The sequence below is a fragment of the Cyprinus carpio genome, chromosome A5 (genome assembly GCF_018340385.1).
Source record: "Cyprinus carpio isolate SPL01 chromosome A5, ASM1834038v1, whole genome shotgun sequence".
In the NCBI taxonomy this organism is placed as follows: Eukaryota; Metazoa; Chordata; class Actinopteri; order Cypriniformes; family Cyprinidae; genus Cyprinus; species Cyprinus carpio.
In genome coordinates, this window is record NC_056576.1 from 27,038,727 (window position 1) to 27,066,042 (window position 27,316).

The 27,316-nt window shown below is 38.1% G+C and overlaps 1 protein-coding gene across 3 annotated transcripts in view; it reads right to left on the bottom strand.

Moving 5' to 3' along the window:
- The window catches only part of LOC109060970 (uncharacterized protein KIAA0825-like), a 124,530-nt gene that overhangs the window by 83,346 nt on the left and 13,868 nt on the right, over positions 1–27,316 (bottom strand). For all 3 annotated transcript variants that reach the window (XM_042756653.1, XM_042756652.1, XM_042756654.1), the window contains exons 3-10: positions 25,011–25,179; positions 24,206–24,884; positions 14,189–14,359; positions 11,974–12,059; positions 11,629–11,841; positions 4,941–5,206; positions 3,581–3,731; positions 123–313 (exon numbers count right to left, since the gene is read on the bottom strand). In XM_042756653.1, coding sequence (XP_042612587.1) covers positions 123–313; positions 3,581–3,731; positions 4,941–5,206; positions 11,629–11,841; positions 11,974–12,059; positions 14,189–14,359; positions 24,206–24,884; positions 25,011–25,179 — 1,926 coding nt within the window. The remainder of the gene's footprint in view (positions 1–122; positions 314–3,580; positions 3,732–4,940; positions 5,207–11,628; positions 11,842–11,973; positions 12,060–14,188; positions 14,360–24,205; positions 24,885–25,010; positions 25,180–27,316) is intronic.

The window sequence follows — 27,316 nt, forward strand, 5'->3', positions numbered from 1 at the left end:
TATGGACTGGAATTGTGAATGGAATCATCAAGGAACTGTATGTTTCCTATTCCTAGCTCACACAATTTAAAAAGTAACAACAGCTCTAATGTAAAAATGTGGTAGCTCTTCATATCTGGTACCTGATCTGGGAGAGTCTTTTGTAGGAGGGTCGCGCTCTTGAGTACCTCTGAACTAAGACCTCCAGGGTCTCACACAGCACCTGGGCCAAGGTCTGCCGGGCCTGTGCAGGGGCAACGGAGCCCCAAAGGTCACTGCGCAGGCCTGTGAGAAAATAGTGCCACATCTGGATGGAGAAAGAACACCTTTCACCCTGAACAAAAGGTGGAGATGAAAAAAAACAACAAAAAAAACTATGAGAGACTGGTAGAGATATGATGATGATGATATCATGGCAAATAAATACCAAAAAAGAATAGAAAGGAAAAGACAGAAGGTCTTTCCAGACAATCTTCCTCTAGACCCTCATGGTCATGCCACCTGCACGCTGCACCTGGACCCCTCATTACCACAGAGAGAGAGAGAGAGAGAGAGAGAGAGAGAATGCATGGGTACTTTGAAGTTTTATCTGGATATTCAATCACTGCTCCTCTGAACATTACCCAGACATACAAGCACACTGAGTCAAGATGTCAGAGGAAAAAATGACCGGTCATTCCTGTTATTCAGTACATTTCAAATCTCATCACGTGGGACTTAATATGTTGGATAAAACATCATAACTTTAACTCATGATTTTAAAATGGAAATCACAATATGTATATATTTTTTTCTTCTTCTGCACAATATCACAATTAGGTGAACACAGGAGTGAGTTTTTGATGTTGCTATTTTTACCAGGAACATAGCATATATCTTTTAACATTAACAACTTTCAATTTATTAAGAAATACTCCAGATGTTTCTGAAATTTTTCTTTACTCTTATCACAAAAGCTTAAACAAAAGTTTTTCTTTGAAATATTGTTTTAATCAGATTTTATAGGTTTTTCCTGTTTTTTTGTTTTTGTTTTTTCACTTTAAAACAGAGGTTTTCAAACCTGTCTATGATTCCAAATGAGTACTGTATAAGAGAAAATGTATTCTTCTATGCATTTATATACTAATTTGTATTTAAATTTGTGTAAATGCATATACATTTATGTCTTTTAAAAACACCATGGAAGAGTAACAGAATCAAATTCAGTAAATGTGTTAAAAAATTATTACGACACATTAAACATAATTAATATCTTAAGTTAACATTTAACATTTTATATTTTCCAGCAACTTCCTAAGGCTCCTTGGGCCTTAGTTTGAAAACCTTTGCTCGAGAAAAAAAAAAAAAATAAAAAAAAAATAATAATATATATATATATCTGTAAACCAAACCTTAGCTTTCATCCCGGTAACTCCAATCCTGTTAGGCAGGATGAACAAAAATTAATTGTGCAAATTATCAAGTTTAAAATAAAAATAACGTTTTAATGAAAGTTTAAGTGTACTTTAAGTTATTTCTGCACTTAATCAAATTATTATACACTTATTATACACTTTTTTTAAATTACAGAGAACAAAGCTAGTGCGTAACAAGAGTAAGATGACTGATCTAAAGGGTCAGACTTATGATGCTGAAATGCTTTAGAATTTGTGATACTGTACATGTTAAACAGCTCAAACGGAGAATTAAGAACTAGAAACACAATTCAGAAAAGGCAAAAAGAGACTCTGGTTTCCTAAGAGGCTAATTACTTTCAGGCAAAGAGGAAGCAGCATTAGGAGTTCACAGTGTGACCAAAGAGAGATTATTAACAACCATGTTCTACATCTCCTAATGAGAGCTGGGACGAGGTCCACCAGTGTGCCACGGCTAAGTCAGCCATAGAAAGAGACACATAGGGCCATGACACGTCTGGACCCAGAGATTTAGTGCTAGCAACCGGGCCTCTGGAAGCGCTCGGCCCTGTGGCATTTGCTCAGGAGGAAATAAAATGGAGGGATGAATGAACGAAAGCAAAAGAGAGGTGGTGGAAGAGGGGATACAGGTCAACAGAGGCACAGACTTGCAGAGCCAGCTGCACACCTGCGCACAGCAGGTCAGTCTGCCCCACAGCCCCGCAACGGGCGGATGTGTGTGTATTCATCTGTGAGAGATCGCTTATGTGTGCGCCGATATCTTAATGGAGGTAAAGTTCGGGCTAGACACAGATGGTTGAGTCTAACGCTACCTCAGGGCACTGCAAGCCCCATTGAAAAGATTAGAGGAAAGGACTTTATGAGAATGATATATCTAGAAACTCTTTATAGCAATATACCTAGAAGATTAGTTTTCATATTAACATCCCTATGATATTTAATATATATATCAATACTCATTATTCAGTCTGAAAATGCTTAAAAGTTTGTAGTTTGTAATTTTAATTAACACTTTTTATTTATTTATTTTTTTTATCAACAATTGCACCCAAATTAAATCAAAATTCCTACAGAATAAATAAATAAATAAATAATCTAGTTAAAATCAATCAAGGAATACTTTTCAAATGGTTTTGCACTAAACGAACAGAAATTCTTGTTATTTTTTACCATTTCTATTAATTTACACAAATTTATCAATTATCCATTTTTTACCATTATTTTATATATCTAAAACACTTTAATAATAAAATTTTATTAAAATCTTTATTCTATTTAAATTAATTGAAATCATTTTTTGGATGATGATGTAAAAAAAACCTGGAAATTTTGATTGAATATGTTGTTTTAAATTAACAGTTTAAACGGATTAAAAGAAATTAATAACTCCATATCCAATGTAATGAAAAATTATGTTTTAAATAACTTTCTCAAATAATCCATAATCTTCCATTGGTCAACAAAACAGATAGACCTGCAAACAAAACAAAAAACAAAAACAAAAACAAGACACATTTAAAAGCATTCCGACATTCACAATGCTAAAAAAAAAAAAATACATCATAAATATATAGTGAATTTTCAATATTTTGCATAGCCCTAATGAATATTAACAAATAAAAAAGGAAAGAAAGACAAGAGGGTTTTACACAAACACATACTGGTTCTATTAAACTTGTCAGGTTGGCTGAGACTGGGATATTTGTGATTGGTTACAAATGTGCACAACCTTCTCAAGCATTTCAAATAAGCAAGATGTTTTGAACACGATCATAAAAAATGCTCTTTGGTATGGCAGCACTAAGGCTGGATGTACACACCTGACTCTTTTCATGACAGCTTAAGAGAAGTCAACTAAATATTCAAGGACAACGAGAAATAGCAGCATGCAAATCCAAGAATTTAAGAGGAAACCTACTTAAGAAAACAATACAACACAATTTATCATTTATTAACCAATGTCACAGCATTTCAGTACAGATACACTTATGATCTGAATGTGAGCATGCAGTGTGATTTATCCACAGCTTTGTCCTTGAGCACAGTTACAGGTTGAGGTACAGGATGTTTTGTCTTCCATTAACCTAACCCAACCCAACCCAACCCAACAAAAATGCCTTCAACAGGCTTACATGTAACATGAACTATTATTGAAATATTGCCAGAAAATCTACAGCCATCTGTACCTCGTAAAACGGGTTGGGGTCACTCCAGTAGTGGCTCTCGGCATCCTGTAGTATACTAGTGGCACACACATGGACGCAGTAGCTGGTCAGGTGATCGTGCAGGGCTGCCATCACATCCTGGCTTCTCTGAATGGGCAGCAGAGTTAGAGGCCTGAGGTTGGAGACATCAAAGACACAAGGCCTGGTTTAAGGCAAAAGCGGTGTAGTTTACAGGTCAAAGAGCCACTAAGTGATTAATATCAGCAAATGGCTCCAATTATTACCTGTCAATCATTCAACACCTCATTCTTCCTCGCCTAATATTTTCTCACTCCCTCTCTTCAAGTACAAGGCCACACATATAGTCCGATACCCCTTTCTGTGTGTCTTTCTGTGGCTCATTCTTGGCTATAACCTTACAAATACATAAGTGCAAAGTTCTGTCAGAGCCCACCAGCTCACATACGCCTCACTCCGGTTCTTTACAATCCAATTACAGCATTTTAGTAAATCTGGCATCCATCTGACAGGCTACCTAGCCGGGGAAACCTGGGCTTGACAAAGTGTACTATAAATCGGTGAACTTTAGCAAAGCTCAAAGCTCTCCAAACACTTTTCATTTTAAGGATAAATGCACAGGTCAAACCCAAGCTGAGATTTTTTTTATATACCATTTTATATTCAATTATTTTATTTTTTTTCATCCAAGGAGAGATTTGGAGTTTTATGTAATCAGGGGTACCACATCATAGAGGATAAGACTTCATTATCATTCCTAACACCACATCCACGACAGAAAATAGGTGGAAATAAGGTACAGCTTTTGAATTATTGATGAATGTACTTGGGCCACACATTAATATCTTAAGTGTTTATGCATTTGAAAATGCAAATACATGCAAATAAGAAATTGTATAACATAAAATGAAAAGGAAAACGTTAGATTTCACATTAAGATTCTGGTTATTAGTTGTTGTTTTTGTTTTTGTTTTGTTTGTTTGCTTGCTTTTTTAATTCTTCTTCTTCTTTTTGTATGAATTATATTATAGTGTGTTGAGCATAAACCACTCTAAATCTGGCTAGGTTTTAGTTTAAAAAATAAGAAAGAACAAAGGATATATTCAAAATTACAATTTTTCTGTAAATTTGATCTTGTTTTAAGGTCTCAGCTGTTGCTTTTTATTGAAAAAAAGGTGTGCTTTATAGAATGAGTATAACTCACATGAATATAAATAATTATAATAAAAAAATAAAAAAATATAGTTATATTAACAAATATTATTATTACTTTTTATATAAGTATAATTAATTTTTTTCTTATTATTATTATTATTTTATACTAGTATAATTAGCAAATTTAGTGAGAATGAATGTATCTCACATGCGTTTGGAGTCTCTGAGCTGGCTTTCATAGTGCGTGAGTGTCTGGAGGATGTAGACGCTGGTGGCCATCAGAATAGGCAGGTTTCTGAAGGGAGCGGAGGCCGGCACATCCCCTGCCCTCTCCTCTACTCTGGTCAGTAGGAAGGAGGTCACACGGCCACACACCTCCACGTAGCTGGAGCACACAGGCAGCAGGGTGTCCTCTCGAAATGCCACAGCCAGAGGGAGAAAAGCATCCATCTGCTCCAGAACATCTGCACAGAACTGGAAATAAAGTGAACATGTGTCTGTCTATAAACCAATACTTGTACCTTAATGTGTCCCTCACTTTTAATCCATCCCTTTGCTCCTATAATACGTCAAAATAATAAAGACAATTAAACATATCAATATGTATAATTAATATTTTATAATGTAATACTTTTATTTTATTTCATTTCATTTCATGTCAATTAACAGGCCAGTTCTGACAGAAAAAAAAAAAAAAAAAAAACTGGGGAAGAGAGCCGCTGGCTTCAGAAACAACACTACATAACATATTGGAACACATGCACAACCTGCCTGACTTCATCTACAACACTGGTGGATGTATTTTTAAATGTAACAAACTTGTTTGGTGAAACCATACTGTTATCCTCACTAGACAGGCGTCTTTACTATCACGACTATTTGGTAGAATTATTTGCAGATAGTTATTGTGAAATAACTTTCGGTACTCCATCCTGTCCAGCTTAAATCAACAAAAAGCATTCAACGCTATACACTAGAAATTCTTTATCATACAACACTCAAACTTCCCTTTTTGAAGACCGAAATTGCATTTCAGCAGCTCACAGAGCTCTACCAAATGCGAACCGACTAGCATTTATTGTAGTAGAATAACCGAATCATCCATGCCGATATGACTGTGTGAGACATTCAGGGCTATTTTCTGATTCAAATACCTGCAGTTCCCATCCTGTGGCGCCTGGAGAGAGAAGCAACACTTATCTCATTTTTCCACATTTGTCCTGGAGGAAACGGAATCAGCACTGGTATTTTCTCTTTAAAATGATTACGAAAGTGTGTGTGCCTGTTACATCTGCCTTACATTGCCTCAGGAGGCACGCAGTTTGAAAGGAATACCCCTAAGGGTTATTGCCAAAAAGAGGCAGCCCTGGAACAGAACATACACCAAACTTCCTCCACCCATGTTTCTCCAACCTTTGACAAATGAAGACATAATTGTGGATCTATCCCCATCTAGCACTTCCATCCCTCCCTTTCTCCATCCTTCCTTCCAGCCACACGTGTTCAATGCAGATTAGCAGTAACGGCAGTGAATCTGGGCATGCTGAAGAGCCAGACGCTTGTACTGGGTTCACTGTCAAATTTATATACCTATAGAAATGAGTTACGATGCCAGCCTATTCGAGAGCAGTAAAATATATGTGTGCGTTGTATATATCTCCCTCCACTCCACCCTTTCCCCCTTCCACAGGGAGTTACCATGTCCCAAGGCCTCTGCGAACATGGAGGAAAAAACCCAGCACATGTTAAATGGAAACTTTCCCAATAACAGGTCTATCAATCAAGCACAGACAGGCAAGAGAGAGGTGACTTCATACTTCTTCACTAAACTTCAGCATCTGCATTACACAGCCTCATTCTCTATGTTCAGGCACAATAGATGCAGCATGCCAGGGTTATCATCATACCATAATTTAAGTAGCAATATCAGTAAAATTTCACTGTTCACAATACAACCTTTAATACCACAGAGAAAATAAATAAATAAATAAATAAATATTTAATATTCCTTTTTTAAAAAGGTTAATTATAATAAATTATATTTATTACTAAATTATTATATTAACTTAAACATGATAAATTGTTTTGTATGTAGTTAGTATTTTTTTTAGCAACTATTATAAAAATATACAATATTAAACTATGGCTATATACTAAATTAAATTCATTTAAAATATTTTAAAAATACTGCTGTAATTATTATAAATTAAGTAATACTGAAAATTGACAAATATGACATTTTTATAGTTTATTATTATACAGTACTACCTATTATATTATAATTACTGGTAATATAAGTGTTAACTTAATTATTTTAATAACAATCTATACAACTATTAATATTAAATTAAAAATAAAACAACAACATGCAAGTATTTATTAATTAGGTAAATATAATTTCTGAGGTAATTAAACAAATAAAAAGTCAGGAAAAGCTAATTATAATTAAATGTTATAAATATATTATACATTAAAAAATCATATTAGTATAACTAGTAAATAAATCTCATTTATAACATGTTGCGACATGTTGCAAGTATTTATCAAGTAAACACTGCTTTAAGTTTGAACAATTAAGAAAAGACAAAAAAACAAAGCTTAATATCAATGCTAATTCATATTAATATTAACATCATAATATTCAGCAGCAGTTCTATTAGAATGCACTGCAAGAAAAAAGCCAAATATTTTGACAAATCTTATTTCTCCTGCCTGTTCAAAACAACTGTGTTTGCATTAATATCTCATCAAGATTTGGCACTCGGTATTATGGTACTAATACGATAACTGGCATCATTTTTACCAGAGCTGCTCTTGACATCCCTAAAGCATGCTGAGAGACCTTGCCAAACCGGAAGCCCCAACAGACTGAAACAATCGGCCGGCTGGACAGCGAGTCGATAACAGGCTGAGTGTTGTTGTTATAAGCTTAGCGGGAAGTGTGAGAGAGATGTGGGCGAGAATGCAAAGATTTGCCCCAATCCAAGGTGATGAGGACCCGAGAGGTGTCTGTGAGATTTATAGCTTTCTAAAGCCTGCTGCTTCGGTTCGGAGAACTCTTAACTAGAGCAGATCAAAGATATGGATTCCAATAGGACAGCCACCGCAAGGTTATTTCTCAGCAAAGCTTTAAAACATTTAAGAGCTCAACTCTGCAGTGGTCCTCTTGCACCTTTGAACAGTGCTAAATCCTTCTCCTCACACAGGGTTAAGGACGATCGTCAACGCGAGGTGGTCAATAGCTGGTTGGTGGTTTCAGGTTGATAAATGGTTTGCTGAAATATTATGCAGACAGGAGGTCTGGCGACTCTGAGAGTTTGAAACAAAGCATGAATGTATGAATATGAATGGGTGAAATATTGATCTCTGTAATGCATCTGGACTGACTACGTTCTGGCAGTGGCCTGGGCTAGCATAACACTGCCTACTTATGGGCCATGGTGACATGTGTCAAAAAGAAGGGGTTTTGAGACACTCAGAGCAGCAGAGAATGCAAATAAATGCACATGCTAACCTTTGAGATGAGGGCCGCTCATTCTGAAGCACTGACCTACACATAAATGTGTTGTACAGGTCTTGAGTGTGAACTAATTCTGACACTTGTTAGTGATCTGGTTCCAGGGGTGTCAGCAGCATGTAGCAGCATCAGTGAAATGGTATGAAAATCAGATATGAACGCCAACATTTCTAAATTCCATGAGCTGGGGCCATGTTGCTCAAAAGCATATTTTTTTGTTGTTGGTTTAAAAGGTTTAAAACAGGTTTGCAGGCAGAGGTCAATGCTAAACAATGTCTGAAAAAGTAGCAATATGAAAATCCTTTTATGCTCAATTTAAAAACAACTTATCTATTTTGAATGTATTTCACAAATTTTGTGATTCATTCCTGTGATAAAGTAAAATAACTCCAGTTACTTCAGTATCACATGAAACTTCAGAAATCCTTCTAATATGCTGATTTGGTGCTTAAGAAACATTTCTTATCATTATCCTCAATGCTGAAAACAGTTGTGTTGCTTAATATTTTTGTGGAAATTGTGATACAATTTTGTTCCAGGACTCTTTGATGTAAAGAAGTTTCAAAAGATCAGCATTTATTTGAAATAGAAATCTTTTGTAACAAGTTTTAGTATTCACTGTAATTTTTGGATCAATTTAATGCATCCCAGCTGAATGAAAGTAATACAATTCCTCCTAAACTTTTCAGTGGTAGTGTACAGTATGAATCAAAATGTGTGTGTGTGTGTGTGTGTGTGTGTGTGTGTGTGTGTGTGTGTGTGTGTGTGTGTGTGTGTGTGTGTGTGTGTGTGTATGTGTGTGTGTGGGTGTGTGTGGGTATTCCAGTGAACGTAAGGTCAGAAACATACAGTCGTGGCCAAAAGTTTTGAGAATTACATAAGCAGCAACTTATACAAATACAAACACATACAGTCGTGGCCAAAAGTTTTGAGAATTACATAAGCAGCAACTTTTCCAATTTCCAATATTTAAGTTTTTATAATAGCAATTTGCATATACTCCAGAATGTTATGAAGAGTGATCAGATGACTTGCATAGTTCTTCTTTGCCATGAAAATTAACTTAATCCCAAAACAAAAAAAAACTTTCCACTGCATTTCATTGCTGTCATTAAAGGACCTGCTGAGATCATTTAAGTAATCATCTTGTTAACTCAGGTGAGAATGTTGACGAGCACAAGGCTGGAGATCATTATGTCAGGCTGATTGGGTTAGAATGGCAGACTTGACGTTAAAAGGAGGGTGATGCTTGAAATCATTGTTCTTCCATTGTTAACCATGGTGACCTGCAAAGAAACCTGTGCAGCCATCATTGCGCTGCATAAAAATGGCTTCACAGGCAAGGATATTGTGGCTACTAAGATTGCACCTAAATCAACAATTTATAGGTTCATCAAGAACTTCAAGGAAAGAGGTTCAATTCTTGTAAAGAAGGCTTCAGGGCGTCCAAGAAAGTCCAGCAAGCGCCAGGATCATCTCCTAAAGAGGATTCAGCTGCGGGATCAGAGTGCCACCAGTGCAGAGCTTGCTCAGGAATGGCAGCAGGCAGGTGTGAGCGCATCTGCACGCACAGTGAGGCAAAGACTTTTGGAAGATGGCCTGGTGTCAAGAAGGGCAGCAAAGAAGCCACTTCTCTCCAAAAAAAAAACATCAGGGACAGATTGATCTTCTGCAGAAAGTATAGTGAATGGACTGCTGAGGACTGGGGCAAAGTCATATTCTCCGATGAAGCCCCTTTCCAATTGTTTGGGGCATCTGGAAAAAGGCTTGTCCGGAGAAGAAAAGGTGAGCGCTACCATCAGTCCTGTGTCATGCCAACAGTAAAGCATCCTGACACCATTCATGTGTGTGGGGTTGCTTCTCATCCAAGCGAGTGGGCTCACTCACAATTCTGCCCAAAAACACAGCCATGAATAAAGAATGGTACCAAAACACCCTCCAACAGCAACTTCTTCCCAACAACCCAACAACAGTTTGGTGAAGAACAATGCATTTTCCAGCACGATGGAGCACGGTGCCATAAGGCAAAAGTGATAACTAAGTGGCTCGGGGACCAGAATGTTGAAATTTTGGGTCCATGGCCTGGAAACTCCCCAGATCTTAATCCCATTGAGAACTTGTGGTCAATCCTCAAGAGGCGGGTGGACAAACAAAAACCCACTAATTCTGACAAACTCCAAGAAGTTATTATGAAAGAATGGGTTGCTATGAGTCAGGATTTGGCCCAGAAGTTGATTGAGAGCATGCCCAGTCGAACTGCAGAGGTCATGAAAAAGAAGGGCCAACACTGCAAATACTGACTCTTTGCATAAATGTCATGTATTTGTCGATAAAAGCCTTTGAAACGTATGAAGTGCTTGTAATTATATTTCAGTACATCACAGAAACAACTGAAACAAAGATCTAAAAGCAGTTTAGCAGCAAACTTTTTGAAAACTAATATTTATGTAATTCTCAAAACTTTTGGCCACGACTGTATATACATACTGTAAACTTTGCTTAAGTTTCATTCAGAAATACAACTTACAAAACTTTTTTCTATTTTGGACATCTATGTTTTTAACAAGACAAAAAAGGGCTGACGCAGGGGGCACGCAGGGAGCGAAACACCTGCATCTTATCCTGGCTCAGAGGCTGTCCTTTGGGGCTGTGATGGCTCATCAATCTGCCTGAGCTGCAGCGAGTGGAGCTTGTCTCAGACAGGGACCTCCGTGATGAGGGATAAAATGAGGCAAAACACTGGGCCGTAGAGCAAACCCACAGGACCAGATCGGCTCCTGGAGCCACGGTGCCTGCTCAGGATGAGCAGACATGTCATGTCACTGTGAACCAGTGGAGTATTTCAAAAGAGAAGGAAATATTCGCAAATGCATCACAGATACCTTCCTCTATAGCTCTGTTCCAAAACCTAGTGAGCTGCCTTGAACTGCCTTTATTCCTGAAAAGAAGCATCCTTATTCTTAAGAAACTTACTTAACAAGTCTGCAACACACAGGAAGAAACTCGGATGAAGAACAAGAAACATGACAAAGTTTATTCCAACAGAGTCATGTTTCTAGCTAAAAACTCTAATAAGCAAAAGTCATTTGTTTACTATTAGGTATAATGTTATATTTTAAATACATTTCTTATCGCTACATTTGAATTTGGTGAGTAAGACTTTTTTTTTTTTTATGAAAGTAATACTTTTTATTTAGCAAGAATTGCATTTTTAAATATATTAAAATATAATTTCACAATATTACCGTTTTTACTGTATTTGTGATCAAATAAATGCAACAAAAACATTATCTACTTATAAATATATAAATAAATAAAAACCATGATACTGATTGTGATAAATGACTGTTCATTTAATATTGTAAACCACTGACGTTACCTTGGTCACCATCTTGGGACAGTCTTTTTCTGGACCGTGTCTGTGGGTAACAGGGGTGATGATGAAGCTGTTGGTGGAGCCCGATGCATGTGCTGCTTCCTCCTGCTGCAGATTCTTATTGCAAACGTCATCCAGCACCACCTTCACACAGTGAGCCATCTGAGGAACAAGGCTTTTGAACGCAGCTCTCCAACCAAACTCAAGGCACACCACCTGAACACACACACACACACAAGTACTGTTGCTGGACATAGTAACTAAATACATATAAATAGTATACTATAATTAAAATAAAGTTTTTACAGTAATTGCACCATTCATGTTTAAATAAGGGGTGTGTATCACCTCTGTACTTTGCAGCACAAGATCAGTAGTGGCTTTGTCTTCTGCTGCTGTCACCTCTGTATCATCCCTGCCCTTCTTCAGGACATCTGCATGGAAAAACAAAAACACACAATGCATCTACAGTAAACTGTCACTACAGCTTTACCAAAGGAAATGTGCTCCAAATCCTCCAATTTCCAGCTCATTAAAAACACTGAAGGCAGGAATATCTCATATGTTCCATTAGCATTAGCATATGCATTCATTCTCTACATGGTGCCTCTGGAAAATAAGTCAATGTGTAGGGTGCCAGGGTCAGGCCAGGCCAACATATTTAACTCCTCTGCACAGCGACGACCTACTAACAACAACGTGATTCGCCCAATTAAAGGGGGAAAAAACTAAAAAGTGGACGCAGTAATTGCAACAGTAAGCTTTGTTAAATTCAGAGGCTTTGGAGTTGATTTGAACCCCTGATAGCTATGTCCATATCTGAGCTAATCCATGGAAGGGTTAGAGGGAGGATAAGTGTGTGTATTTGTGTGTGCGCTTGTTGTGGGCAAATTAAAAGTTGCATGCATCAAGGCCGCATTTTTCTAATCAGACGCTTCGGATGTGAGACCCCGGGCGAGGCAATTTAGTTGAAGAAGAGAGAGAGTCAAGCCAGCCGAAGGAGGAGAGAAGCAGCCAGCATGTCACTTTTTGACCTTTAAGCCCATCTGATGAATTTCTGGTAATTAAGTCATTTGATTGGCTGAATTAATGATTTGGATAACTGCCCTTTAAAGCCTGTTTACTTCTCAGTAAATCCAGCCCTTTTCTGCTTGTCCTGTTTTTTAATGTAACCTTTACAGAAATTACTAAACGCACCAGTCACTTTCATAGCAGAAAAAAAAAAAAAAAAAATGAAAAAATAAAAATCCTGCCTCCTCAATTTGTGTGTGTAGAAGTGTGTTTCTATATGCAAAAAGAACAAAAAACACACATGCAGAAAGGTAAATGAGCTGTAAAGAAAGGCGAGAAAACTCTCATTAAAAAAAGCATATGTATACAAGGTAGCGCTACAGGCCACCAGTCTGGTCTCATCAGCTGCCTGTAGAGATGTCCCTATTATTTGCAGGAATTGGAGGCTTGTCGTATTTAAAGGCTCTGTCGAGCACAATATAGCTCGAGGTTTTCCGCTCCCACGGTGACAAATCATTTCATGTCAGATTTGGAGCAGACTGTTGTCAGAAATCTTGATCGGCTGCCATTTATTTACACTATGCTGATATTCATCGGAAAAAAAAAAACAACAACAACAACCATATATCTTGTTGACTGGCATATATCACATTCAGTCTGAGAGCAACATAAACCACTTATCTGGATCTGTATATGTTTTCACAGTTGCTTCAGGGGGACACTTGCTTACTATGGTTGTTTTGTTGATTATGAGATATATAAGAACTATAGTTTTTACAGAGACAGATCACCAAAAAAATAAATTTCATCATCATTTACTCATCCTCATGTCATTCCAAACCTGAAAGATTTATTTTCTTTTGTGGAACACACGAACACACACACACACACACAAATGTTTGGAGTTGGTAATGTTTTTTTAAACAAATGTCTTATGCTCACCAATGTTGCATTTTTTTTTAATCAAGAATACAGTAAAAAAAAAATTTAATATTAACTGTAATAAAAATAATAACCATTTCCTATTTTAATTCATTTATTCCTGTGATGGCAAAGATGAATTTCCAGAAATACTCCAGTCTTCAGTGTCACATGATCATTTCAGAAATCATTTTAATATGCTGATTTGCTGCTCAAAACACATTTCTTATTATTATCAATGTTGAAAACAGTTCTGCTGCTTAATATTTTTGTGGAAAACTTTCAATCTTAGATGAACAGTTCGATAGAATTGCATGTATTGTATATATAAATTTGTTGTAACATTTTATACATATACTTTATTCTATATATTGTAAACAGTATAAAATAAATAAATAAAATATTACTGAAACCAAACATTTGAATGACAGTGTTCAAATCAACACTAGACTACACCTTATGTTTAAAAAGGAAGTCATTCAGGTTTGGAACGACATGAGGGTGATTCAACTGATGACAGGATTTTCCCTTTAAAGTTGGAATTGCTGTCTCACTGACCTGTATCGGACAGATTTGACTCTAGTATGCATATGTGTGTGTGAAATTTTTAGTGATGGTTGTTAAGGTTTACCTTTGCCACTGCATACTGATTCTCCAGCACAGTTAAGGAAACCCAGATGGGTTGCCAGGTCCTCCACAGTTTTTTCCAGCTCCAGTAAGGTGTTGGTCAGCTGGGTCAGGCACCTGAGCTGATGGGAGGTAAGGCTGAAGCTTCGCCCCCCCTGGGGAGGATCCTGAGGAGCTGTAGACAGACAAACAAAGAGTTGGTCATGGAAAAATGTTACCAGACATCTTTGCTGAAAAGACCAGCATATTTTTTTTTCTTGCAGCTCTGTGGTAAAGCTTTCAACCACCCGTTTTTCTGAGACCACTACAAAAGTCAAGCTGAAGACACAACTCTTCTGAGAGCACTTATATAAACCACAGACATAAACAAAGGCACTTACTATAAATTAAATATTTTTCTTCATTTTAAATACCCTAGCTTACTCTAGAATCTGCAAAAATTGTTGATTCTTGTATGATAGATTGTTTGTGATGGTCCTCGTTTGAAAGTTACTTTAGATAAAAGCACTTGCTAAATGGTTAAATGTAAATACATTTGAACTAGTTTAGCCATCAAGACCTCTTTAGTCTAGCAGCTAAGTAATAACTATACTTGTCGAAAAGCTTCAGAAGTAACATTTTGAATGGCTATGCTAGTCTACAAGCCTAACCAGCACCAAACCAGCAGAACACAGTAACTGTGCACATATTTGGTTTGTACAAGTCTGTTCTCTAAAGAGGTGCAGAACAGATTCTTTTGGTTAAGGATTTAAAAGGTTGAAATGTAAGCACATCAACATAAGCCTGGAAATGTTACGCTACCTTCAATAAATTCTCTATACCAGTGCTCTATACCAGGTCCATTTCATACATTTAAGAGTCTTTCATTAGGATCTAGGACTGGTAAATAATCTAGTATAATACAATGAAATATTAACAATATATACACTACTGTTCAAAACTATGGAGTAGGTTTTTATTTATGAAGATAATTAATTACTTTTACTAGGCAAGGGTTCATTAAACTTTTCAAAAGTGAAAGTAAACAAATTTATAATACCTTTATTTCAAAGAAATAAATACTTTTTTCAGCAAGGACATAATAATTGATTAAAAGTGACTGTAAAAAGGTTTATAATGTTACAAAACTGCATCAATGTTTACACAAAAATATTAAGCAGCACTGTTTTCAACACTGAAATTTGGTCTGGTGTTTTGAGAACATTATTTTCTGATTAAGATATGTTCTTTATATGCTGTATTCCAAATGCTTTTTTTTTTTATTTTTTTTTTTTACATAATTTAATTTTATTTTTTCATGAAGATCAGAAGATTTTTGGAAGACTGATATTGTAAAAGATATTGAAGGTTACGTTGAGGACTTTTCCAACAAGAAACACACAACACTGGAATCCAAGATGGCACGTTTCTTTCTCAAAGAAATAAAATAGTAAAAACTGAAAGACTTTGTGAATGTGCATTTGACACCAGGGTGGCTGTGAACCGTGGCCTCACAATCTACACCAATCCCACAGAGGCTGTAAAGTTTCCTCTCAAATCTACAGTCAAACATTGCTGGCCACAAACTTTCTCCAGTAACCCGCCGATGACCCTCATCTCCAGCGTAACTCTCCCATTTCTGCAGCTGCCAAAGCCATCACCCAGGGGATGTTCCGCATTAGGCCTGAAGAATGGGCCACGGAGAAGAGGGCTGCGGTATTTTCAGACACTTCGACAAATACTTTTGTGTGTGCTCTTAAATGACTTCCTCTGACAGAAAAGGCATTGGGGAGTGGATCAGGAAGGCATTAGCCCCGGCTATGAAAGCTCCAGGAAGATTGAGTGGGAAGGCGATGGAGGGAGGGGAGAAATAAAAAAGAAAGGAGTCCTAATAATTGCAACAATATCGCCTCTGGATTCTAACACTTTGTTATGGTCAAGCCGACAACATGACAATCTTATATTGTCTTATTTCTCTCCACTTCATCAGGCACATTCGTTGATCATACCGCATACGTACATTTATTTATTTTGTCATTTCATAATTTCACAAGATTATAGAGGTGAGGTGGGTTAGTGAGCGCCTGGAATAAATTTCACGCATTTGTGATGCATACGTGTGTGTGTAGGTGTGTGCACATATTTTTTTCACAGGTGAGCGTGTCACACCAGCATCTTGGCTCTTCATTAATGGGGTCCAGAGGGAGACTGTGAGGCAGAACTGGGAAAACGGCTGCATGAATGCATGGAGATCCACTCCACTGAGATCCACTCCCGCTCATACAAGCACATCAGCCTGTCAGTAAAATCACTCCATCCAAACATACTGCATAATTTATAAGACTTGTGCATTAAGCGCCACATGCAGCACACAGGTAACATATGTGCACTGAGATTGTAATGTATGCGAGCACAACTGTATAAAAGAATCTGTAACAATTTATTGCAGGATTAATAATAAACATCTCAATGAGATATGTACAGTAACTGCATTCACGTTATGATGGAATTTCCCTAATCTGTGCTTCATTGACCTAGGATTAGTAGGAGCTCTGAGTACTTGCCTGTATTATGTATATAACATGAATAAACCTATAAACATAGAAAACTGCTATACAGGGGTGTGCAAACTGAGTGTAGTGTATTGCAACAATGTAAATGAGAATGTATATTTACATAATGCACAACTTTACTGCATAATGTCCTGCACTGTTAAAAAGACTAGTGGTTGTGATAACAGTTATAGATGGAGATGGCTTGTTAGAGGACATGTTCTTGCGACGCCAGAAGAGCAAAAAGTTGTGAACTGGGTGAGTGGAGTGTGTGATATCTGCATAGGAAAAACCTTTCACCCTTACACAAATTCATATTTAAATGTGACCGCTATTATTGTCAAACTCCTATTATTTTCTTTCTTCTGTGAAACACAAAATGAGATTTTAGGCAGAATGTCCAAGGAGCTCTTTTTGCTTTTTTTCTTCAAACAATAAAAAATGGGAAATGATTTATAATGATTTACAACACCAAAAGTGATTAAAATAATAACAATAATACAAATAAAATATAATTCAACTGGAAAGTCACAGAAGATGATTTTAAGTGAAATTTCAGTCTGTTCCTCACACTACTATATGTAAGTATAAATACTATATCACATATTTATAGGACATTATACAGGCAACCTTTTATGATATTTTACTGTGCTTTTTTGAAAATTTGGACATTATAAATCACTTGTAGTCTATGGAGAAGAGCAGCTTCGATATTTATTGTTTTACACAGAAGAAAGTCAGCCATGCTATTCTGGAATGTAAATAATGACTATACCTATACCTTTATAGAAAGTAGGGCTGCTCGATTATGGCAAAAATCATAATCACGTTTATTTAACACGAGTGGGCCAGATGACCCAAATTTTATATGAGTGATTTATTTAAAGATAGCGATATATATCAAATATATATTTTCTGTAAAAAAGGTTGCTATGACATCTACATTTTAGAGACATGTACCACAGCAGAATACTAGGGTAACTAAGTATTCTAAATAAAATACTGAACAGCTCTGAAAGTTAACATCTTGTAATTACAGCAACTCTGATGTGACCGTATGAACGCACAATGCACACTACTTTCTTCCTACAGCCCAGTCCTTACATCACTGACAATAAAAGCTCATTTTCTATTTCATGTCAATTCATAACATTGTCTTCCACATACATTACAAAATGTTCAAAACCTCACCTGCCTAACATCCACCACACCTGCCATCTGTCTTCATCCATCACAGAGGTGTCCTTGAACCCCACCCGTCCTCTACACCCCAAGCACTAACTCACACTTAGAGCGGGAGACTCACCTTTATGTTTAATGCTCTGCTGTCATTCTATCTTGTCGTTTCCTCCCACCCAGCCATTGTCAGGCTATTTATTACCCCGCCATTAACGGCTTATTAGGGCCTCTCTCATAGCTAACCATTAGGAGCCTTGTGTGAGAGGATGGCCCAGCCACTGAAGCCATAATGGGGGTTATTACAACACGCTGATGGGGTGGAGGTGTTGAAGGTGTTGAGAGCAGTGATACGTGTCGTTTACTGTGAAAAGAGCTGAGAGTCAGGGCCTCGCCGGGGTCGTTAAAAGGGCATTGCTCTCATATCAGATGCAGTAAAAGAAGGAAGGCCTGGGAGCACAGGAGATAGATGAACAACGGATGAAGGAAGCAGAAATGTTTAACAGAAGATCACTCAAGTGTTTAAGAAATATCTAATAAAAACTAAATATAATTATAATGCAAGAGAGATTGAGCAACTGAGGGAAGTAAAAGCTTTACCTGGGCACATTATTTTCAACAATGTAAGAGTGCTGAATATACTTTTGGGAAGAATGACCTGGGTAAGCTTGCACAGAGCTCCAGTTGCATTGTGGGCAACAGTAACACAGTACAAACCCTGTCTTACATTTTTCAGTACGGGGAGAAGACAAAAGACCGTTGGATTAAACCTTGAAAAGGATTGTCCTTGAGCGATCACCATTTTGCTCTTGATTAAGATAGGGAAAGATTTAAATAGATGATAAAAATGAAATTCTTATTCAAAAAATTATCTATTCATCCTTGTGTCATGAAGTTCTGCCCATGAACTCATGCCACTGGTTAAGCCTGTCTTGCTATGTCTGGCCAGTCAGGATGCTCAGACAGACAAAGACATGATTTAAAGACATTTTAATTGCAGTGCTCCTTTAAAGGTACAGATAGAGTTCACCTTCATGTTTTTCCAAACCTATATTTTCTTTCTTCAGCAGAACACAAAAGAAGATATTATGAAGAAGGCTGGTAATCGAACAGGTTTGGTGACCACTGACTTCCATTGTATGGACAGAAAAAAGTCACAGTGGTGAGGAATAAGGGCTGATAATAAATTGAATTACTTGCAAAGCCATATAGTTTTTCCTCAGATGTGCTCTTCAGCATAAAAATAAAGCCTTTTGTAAACTATTCACACCACACTTGCTTTGACTAGAAGGAGGGAAGCAGTGAAAAATGGCACAAAGAAAACAAGAGAGAGAGCGAAGGAGAGAGAAGAAGAAGAAAGAATCGTAGGGGAGGCTGGGAAATCCCCAAACAGTTGTTATTGATTCCAGTGTTTACGGGCAGACAGTTTAGTGCCGTTTACAAAACAGAACAGATGCAGCCAGTGAGCAAAAAGGTAAACAATTGCTGTGTGGCAGGTTGCCAAATCCCCGGTCTGGAGTATTAAACTCACACTGAAGTGCATTTCCCCTTTGGGTTACACTCGCTGCCACTTCATCTCCTCCATGCCTGCTCCCTCATTCCTTCTTTCATTCTCCTTCCCTCTGTCTTACACACACACACAAACAGAGGCGTGCGGATCCAGCTCTTGCTGGCTGGATTGTCCTGCTATGACCCTTGGGGCCGTGTTCTGCCTAGCTGGGCCATTAGTTCAGGGAATTGCATGTGTCTGACATGGCCCTAAAAGCAATTATTAAATGCTTTTCTCCAAATGATGCCCGGCATCTTTAGGGAATGGGCAATCATGCAACAATTTAGCCAATGATTTCATTTCCTCTCTTTCTCGTATCGGTGTTGATTATTGGCCTCTCTGGCAGAAAAGTGAGAAAAGAGAGAGAGGTTGATCTTAAAAAGGACACAACGGACGTTTGACAGCGTTCCTGTTCCTGATGTGCAGCATGACCCAGAACATTAGCCATTCAGAAAAAGCCTCATTTATCCACCAGCCATGTCAAACACGGCTCTCTCCGCTGCCTGAGAGTGACAGCATGACCACGAATCTGCCAAGTGTCACAGACAGACATCAGTATAGATGTGGAGGCTCCGGGGATTAGAGCTGTTTTTATATGTACTGGTTTACATTTTGGCTGATGTGGGAAGGAGCTGCGAGAGGGAAAAAGTGAAAGCACGTAGCTAGCTGGAAATGGAAATGAATAGGTCGGTCCATCTCATATAACAGGACGTGCGCTCTGGGTGGTGCTGCGGTTTGCGGGGCCTGAACCGACCACATGTGGAGCCCCCTGACGGCCTGAGGGAGTTTGGCTGCTGTGGCGTGCAGTGGATTGTCTGTTGCAGCCTGCTGTGCACTGAGACAGGCGGCATTATAAGCCACCCCCACTGGACACACACTAAACCGGCTCCTTCAATGCCAGAGGCGCAGTCCAGCTGGGATGCAGCAGGGGATGGGCGGCCCTTCTTGGGGTAAAAAAAAATGGCTGGTTTTGATATCTTTATTCATTTGTTATGGTTTGTAAGTCTCCACTTCTGTCTATTTTTGCCAGCAATACATGCAATCATTGTTCTGTAGCCATAGATTACGTGGGTTAGTCAAATTCATTAAAACAAAATCAGTGGCAGGTACAACAGAAATGCTTTACATATTTTAGTAATTATTGATAAATACACAATGAACCCATAGGTAAACAACTTCTATAAATCACATTATGATGCTTATGTACACAAAATTAACAAAAAATGATGTCCATGGTGAAGACTAACAGAATATTCCAGGTTAATTATGAGTTAAGCTTGTATGTAACCATCACAAAAAAAAAAACAACCAAAGAAAATAATTTGGATTGTTCTTATTTAGAGAACCGTTCAAAAGTTTAGATCTATTTTCATAAATGTAATTTATATCCATGATGGTAAAGTTGAAGCAGTCATTACTCCAGTGTTCAGTGTCACATGATCCTTCATAAATCATTCTAATATGCTGATTTGGTGAACAAGAAAAACTTCTTATAATCACTGTTTACATGTCACACTCACATTTTAGTAGTCACTCACTTCATTGCCAGCAATATCGTCGACTTGATTGCACAGATACTATTTAAACTGAACTGAGCTGGATGATGGCATCACTGAGTTCAATGATGAACTGCCTTTAACTGAAAAATTAGTGTTTACTATTGTCATTTTGCATTATTGACACACTATTTTCATAATTAATGCTGTACAGTTGCTTTGACCCAATCTGTATTGTTAAAAGCGCTATATAAATAAAGGTGAAGAAACTCGAAATTAAGACTTGCGAAGTTGTCATATTGTTTTGATTGGTTTTTTTTGTTTGTTTTTTTTTTTTTTTTTTCAAATAAAATGTTCTGTTTATTTCCCGGTTTAAATTAATCCCAGATTTTCATTGTGGTCTAAGAGTTTTGGACCCTAATGTACTGAGAAGTGAGTAAAATAATATTGATTTTCTGTAAGCTTTACTGTACAAAAAAAAAAAGTCTCCTTTGAGAATGCAGCACATCGCAGAAATCTATATACCTTTCTTCAGGCTGAACTGAAAATGACAGTACATATATGTGAAATATCCAATTTTGAATACAGTTTTGAATACAACACTGTATGTGCAAGAACATACAAACATAGAGCCAGCTCTTTTTCTCTCTCACACACACGCACATACAATATGACTCTCACTTCCACCTTTTCAGTTCTTTATCCTGTCTGCTACAAATCCACTGAGGTGTGATAGTAAGGGTTTAAACTCCTCATTGTTCCAGATCAGCTGACCTGTATGGCAGTCTCCTGAGCCCAGCCCTCACCCCATTACCTCTAAGCAAAAGTGGAGTGGAAAAAAGACTATATAAAGTGAGAGGGATGAAAAGCAAGGAATGGAAAAAGATGGGTACAAAGGGCTGAGACTCCCACATCTGGTGAAGGAGGTGGGGGGGGCAAGTCTGTTCATCCTTTTCAGATGGAGGGGTTAAAGGAACTGGCATATCTGCGCAAGAAAAGCTGTTAAATGCTTCAGTGCTTTGACAGTGTGTGATGCCAGGAGCGGCAGTGCTCCCTTGGGACAGCGCATCAAGATTCACCCCCCACCCCCAACACCACTTCTCCCAGACGGGATTTCCGCAAAATATAGAGAATGAATAAAGCACAATAAATAACACCTAACAAGACAAAGAAAAGAAACGGCAGGTTGTTTTGATGCCTTCCATTGAAAGCAAAACCTTTATTCGTCATTTACTTTAAAAATATGTTGCTAAAACGCAAACCCTGCAACCATCAACAACTGTCAAAGCACTCATTGCTTGATTTTACATCATGTTTAGATTTCCTAAGACAGTTGTTAGCTGGAAAACCAGCCATACAGAGGCAAGTAACTGTGTGTTGCTATTAGTAACTGACTAATCGAAAAACAACTATTTCAATCATTAGATTTTGCCTACAGGCTAGTGGTAAAATCCTGTAAGTACATTACTTATATAGTCAAGTGTCAGACACACATTACAATCACTTTCCAGCAACGCACAGTTGTGGTGCATCTGGTAATTAATTTGAAGGATTGTTGGGCCCCATGTAGGTCTGTAGACCTGAATTAAGCGGCCCCATGGACATAGGGCCAATTATTCAGCCCTGCTGCTCCCTCATTCTGTCTTTATAGCCGAGATATGAGAGAAAGTGTCTGCTGCATGTAAAAATTAGTGAATTGTGGCAGGAAGGTGAATTGAATGGTGGAGAAGCCCTAATGAGTCCATTCAAAACGAACACTGATGTGTCTACACTGAGCCGCAATAAGCGAGTCTACTACAGATCTGTCAATACTTGCCGTAATATCAGTAGAACAGAAAGATAAAAAAAAAGTGTCAAACAGTAATTGTTATAATCTTTAGAATATGAGAGCATTTGGCAAGTGGTTTAAAAATATACAATGATTCAGTCATCTCAAGATGCCTGGAGGTAAGGAATATTTACATACTACTAATTTCATGTAGCTAAACATTTGGATATCAGCATGAAGTCTGATTAACTTTGTGGCTTATTCAGAACAAGAACAGCCCAAGAGCCTTCCACACACAACCACAGTGTGCTTTGTCACATGAAGGGGATACATATAGTGATCGACCAATAAATTGACATAGCTGATATTGGATGATATACTGTATATATGTATATTTTTTAATTATTATATTGGGCGATACATTTTTTTGTTTGGCCGACAAGTTTTGGACTTTTATTCTGACAGTGCTGAGAACACCAGCACTTCTGACAATCTTAAGAACACTAACTAAAATTACTGGCATCAGTCAATGATTTTCTTTGTTTGGCAAATAAGTGTTGGAAGAGGCAGTTTATGATCAACTCAAGATGCACAGTTTCTCCATCTTCATTAGTTTAACAGTTCTGTTTAATGAATTATTTGTATGGGGGAAAAATGGAAATCAAAAATTTGTTTGAAAAATTTTGGTAAACTCTGATGTTGGTGTTTGGTGTTGAGTTATAATGAACTTGCTATTAAGAGTCTCAAACAAAAATCAAAATATCTTTCAAATATTTGAGACCACAAACCTCACAAATTTTATCACATACAGCAAATAGCTGCTTTTCAGAAGACAAAAAATAAAAATAAAAAAAATACCATCACACACCAGTCAAAAGTTGTAAACCACCTCCATCTTCTGAATAAAAAAAGAGATTTACTGACAGTGCACTACTGAAAACTTCAGTTCAAGAGTGAGTGGCACCCTGCACCAAAAAAACTACCACAGCATGTTGAAGCCATGCAGTACCCTCTGGTATACACTGAGTTGGTCAGGGGTTCAAGATAATGACCCACAACATACCTCCAGGCTATGTCAGAACTACCTCAGAAGAAAAAGCTTCAAATCATGGAATGGCCAGCAGGGTCTCCGGACTTAAACCCAATCGAGTTGGTTTGGGATGAACTGAACAGAAGGGTGAAAACAAAGCAACCTACAAGTGTGGAATTTGTGGAAACTTCTGCATCAGTGTTTGGAAAAACTTTCCGAACAAAATTTGGTTTTCAAAGTACTAGTGTGTTCAGCTGTTGTATCTGCCAAGGGCGCTACTTTCAAACTACTCAAAATGTTGATTCTCCAATTGTTTATTTTTTCTATCATTTAATTTCAAAATACACTGAGACATTAAACTGTGTACATGTCAAGATCAGATTGGAACTGGCAGTTTCAACTTATAAACCAATTTACTATTTCCAGTTTTGTGTGCAAAATGAACAAAAAGAGGGGAATGAAGACACTGACCTACTGCAGACTTCTTGCTGGACATCTTGCCTCCTCTCATGCCGTGCGCGGTGTTGTCCTTCAGTGCTGTCTCAATCTCCTTGTCCATCAGCACACCTAGTTCCTGTGCCACTGTGTTCATGTAGACATGGTTGAGGAAGGCCAGGATTTTATGTGGTTCTGCAACTCCATTAAGCACCTGAATTTCCTCTCGAAGCATTGAGCTAAGAGTAGGCAAGGCGCTTTGAAAACCCAGAGTCAGTCTTTCGAAGCCCTTCTCTCCACCTGGGATACAGCTCTGGCAATTTTGGAGAACACTGAGGACGGCCTTGACCTGAATGTGCTGGTACCAGCTGAAGACCTTTGTTTCAGGGTAGAGGAATAGCAGTTGCTGAAGGTAGAAGATCTTCTGAGGAACCCTGGTCTCAACACCCAGTTCCCCCTCAGTTTGGCTTGGTACAGTCATCATCTGGAGTTTGCCAAGTAAATGGCTCCGCAATGAGAAACGAACATCATCCCATGCTTCCTGGACTTCCAGAGCGAGGTCATCACGTGGCATGGATAAGTTAGGGGATGAGGAGTGCTCGTGGGTAGATTCAGGCCAGGAAGTTGGGAAAGCGACACCACACTGAGAAGAGATGTTCAGTAGTAGCTGCAGAACGGCCTCTTCACAAGCCTCTCCTGCCTTCATCGAGTTTTGCTGTTAAAATATATGAAATACAGAATTAATAATGTCAACTGAATGTGGAATCAATACTATTCCTCAGCACGGCATGATGATGTCTGTTAGACAGACTGCATTGGGGTTAGGTATGGTTTTGGTCACCAAGGCTCGAAGAAAGTCCAGAAGCTCTCGGTGTTCCGTAGCCACTGGTTTCAGGATGCTTAAGTTGCGCTGACTGAACAACTGGAGGCATTCTATTGGACTGGGCACTCTCTCTCCGAGGCTGGCCTCACCAACCTTGGCCTGCAGTTCCTTCAGGTTCTGTTCAATACTATAATAAAAGGAACAAACACACACTCTCAAGCAGGGGTATGACCTTGCATAAAAGTCTTCAATGTCAGTGATTTACTTTCCACTACCACAGTTTACCTTAAAGGGATAGTTCACCTTCAGTTGCTGGTCCCCATTGACTTCCATAGTATGGAAAAAACACTAAGCAAGTGTCACCAGCAACTGAAGGTGAACTATCCCTTTAATGGCACTAAATCAACTTACAGGAATATTAAAATATGTCCCAGGGTTCAGTGATTTGTTCTGCAGACTCATTTAGGTCAGTAGTTTGGTTTTTACTTGCCCTGCTTACTTATCTGCTGACCCCCAGATACATACATACATACATATTGGCCATGTGGCATGAGTATACAGAAAAGGCTATGAAAAAAAAATTTGGAAGCTTTTTTCCAATTTACATACAATTGCGATAAGCAAGTCCTCAAAACTTTGCCCACATGCTCTGAACTTTTATGTGGATGAAATCTGTACAATTTGTACAATAAAAAAAAAAAAAAATATTGGGAAAATTTACAATTAACGTTTTAGCACTGAAATTACTTTTATACATCCTCATAATGTGTTACATGCGAGCTGTCCCTTTAAACTCAAGCACACTCTGGTTATCGCCACTCTATACAGGTAGATGATATTAGCCACATCGGGCCTAATGAACACAGACATCAATATATCAGTTGTATGTGCGTGTGTCGGCATTTGGCATGTCTCTCTCGACGACACAGAATGAGCCGATCTTCCTCATAAGCACACAGCATCAGCACTTCTGTCTCCTTCTATCCATGAAAAATGAGACACGCCACAAAGCCATAAAGCCATACAGGTACACACGCACACAAACGGCAGCTGAAACACAGACACTTCTTGTACAAAGCAACATAAAGCACTGCTGTAAACACTACGGCTATGCATGAGTCCAGATGCCTTCGAATGGCAGCTTATTAAATTCCATTTAAACCTGACACAGTTTTACTTCCTCAAAAAAAAGAGAGCAAACATAAAGTGAACATAAAAGGCTGTTAATTTTAACGATTTGGAGCTGAATAATGTAGAAAGCAAAGATGAAGAGGGCTCTTTTCGTTGGTTAAAATGCAAGGCTGCCGACAAGAATCCAACAAATGTGTCTCTTTTTGTAGTAAAAAGGAAATATGTGTGAAGAGAGGACATGAAGGTGCTGACAGACCGTGCTGGAAAAGCAAATCTTCCCATTCTGTTTAATGAACAGCCTAAAGCTCGCTGTAAAAACACAAGCCCTAACGGGGAACATAAAAATTCTGTTGTCGACACACACACAAACAAAACTGCCCTTTTATAGTGGTGAAATTCTGCTTATAGTCGATGCGTGTTGACAGAAGCAGCCAAACTGTATTTAAATGTTCAGATTTCCTTCACTTTTAGAGTTTGTTTTACCAGTTTGGTATATTTTGAGAAGTTTTGTGTGAACTATTGTGTATATAGGGCATTCTGAACAAGTTCATGACAATTATCTGCTCCTCAGTGTTTTCTGTGAACATTGTTAACTCAAGGATATCGCTCAGCTTAGCTCTTATACATTAGTTAAGTGTAGCCACTCAGAGCTAGAAGAAAAGCAGATATACTGGCTAAGTCTGTTTAATGTTTCTAATAAAATAAGGATTTGTGCTCAGAGCCGGTGCTGAGCCAGGCGTCACCTCAGGACTCTGCTCAAACAGCAGGGTCTAAACGAGCTTCCATCTGTGCAGCCACACAACGCTAAAACTTCATAAAAGTCCCATCTCTCATCCACACACACTCCTGCCACTCGCCAACGCCTGTGTAATCCTCTGTGCATTGGTGCTGGATGGGGTCAGCAATCACTGAAGGCAAGTCACGGACAGTGCTGGTCTGAGCACTCATGAGGACTGGCATCAATCAAAGGGGCAGCTGCTGTCAAACTTTTGCCCGCCTGCCACTGATGATGTGTCAGAGTTTCACAATGCAACAATAAATATTTAAGGGACATGCTTTAAATACGAATAGATTATCACAGATGGGTTCAAAATGCATTACGTTTTTCTAAAAATAAATACAATCAGATTAAATGAGTGTCTGGGAAACTTTTTGTAACATTTTTAATAAAGCCTACCTATACAAAGCATTGT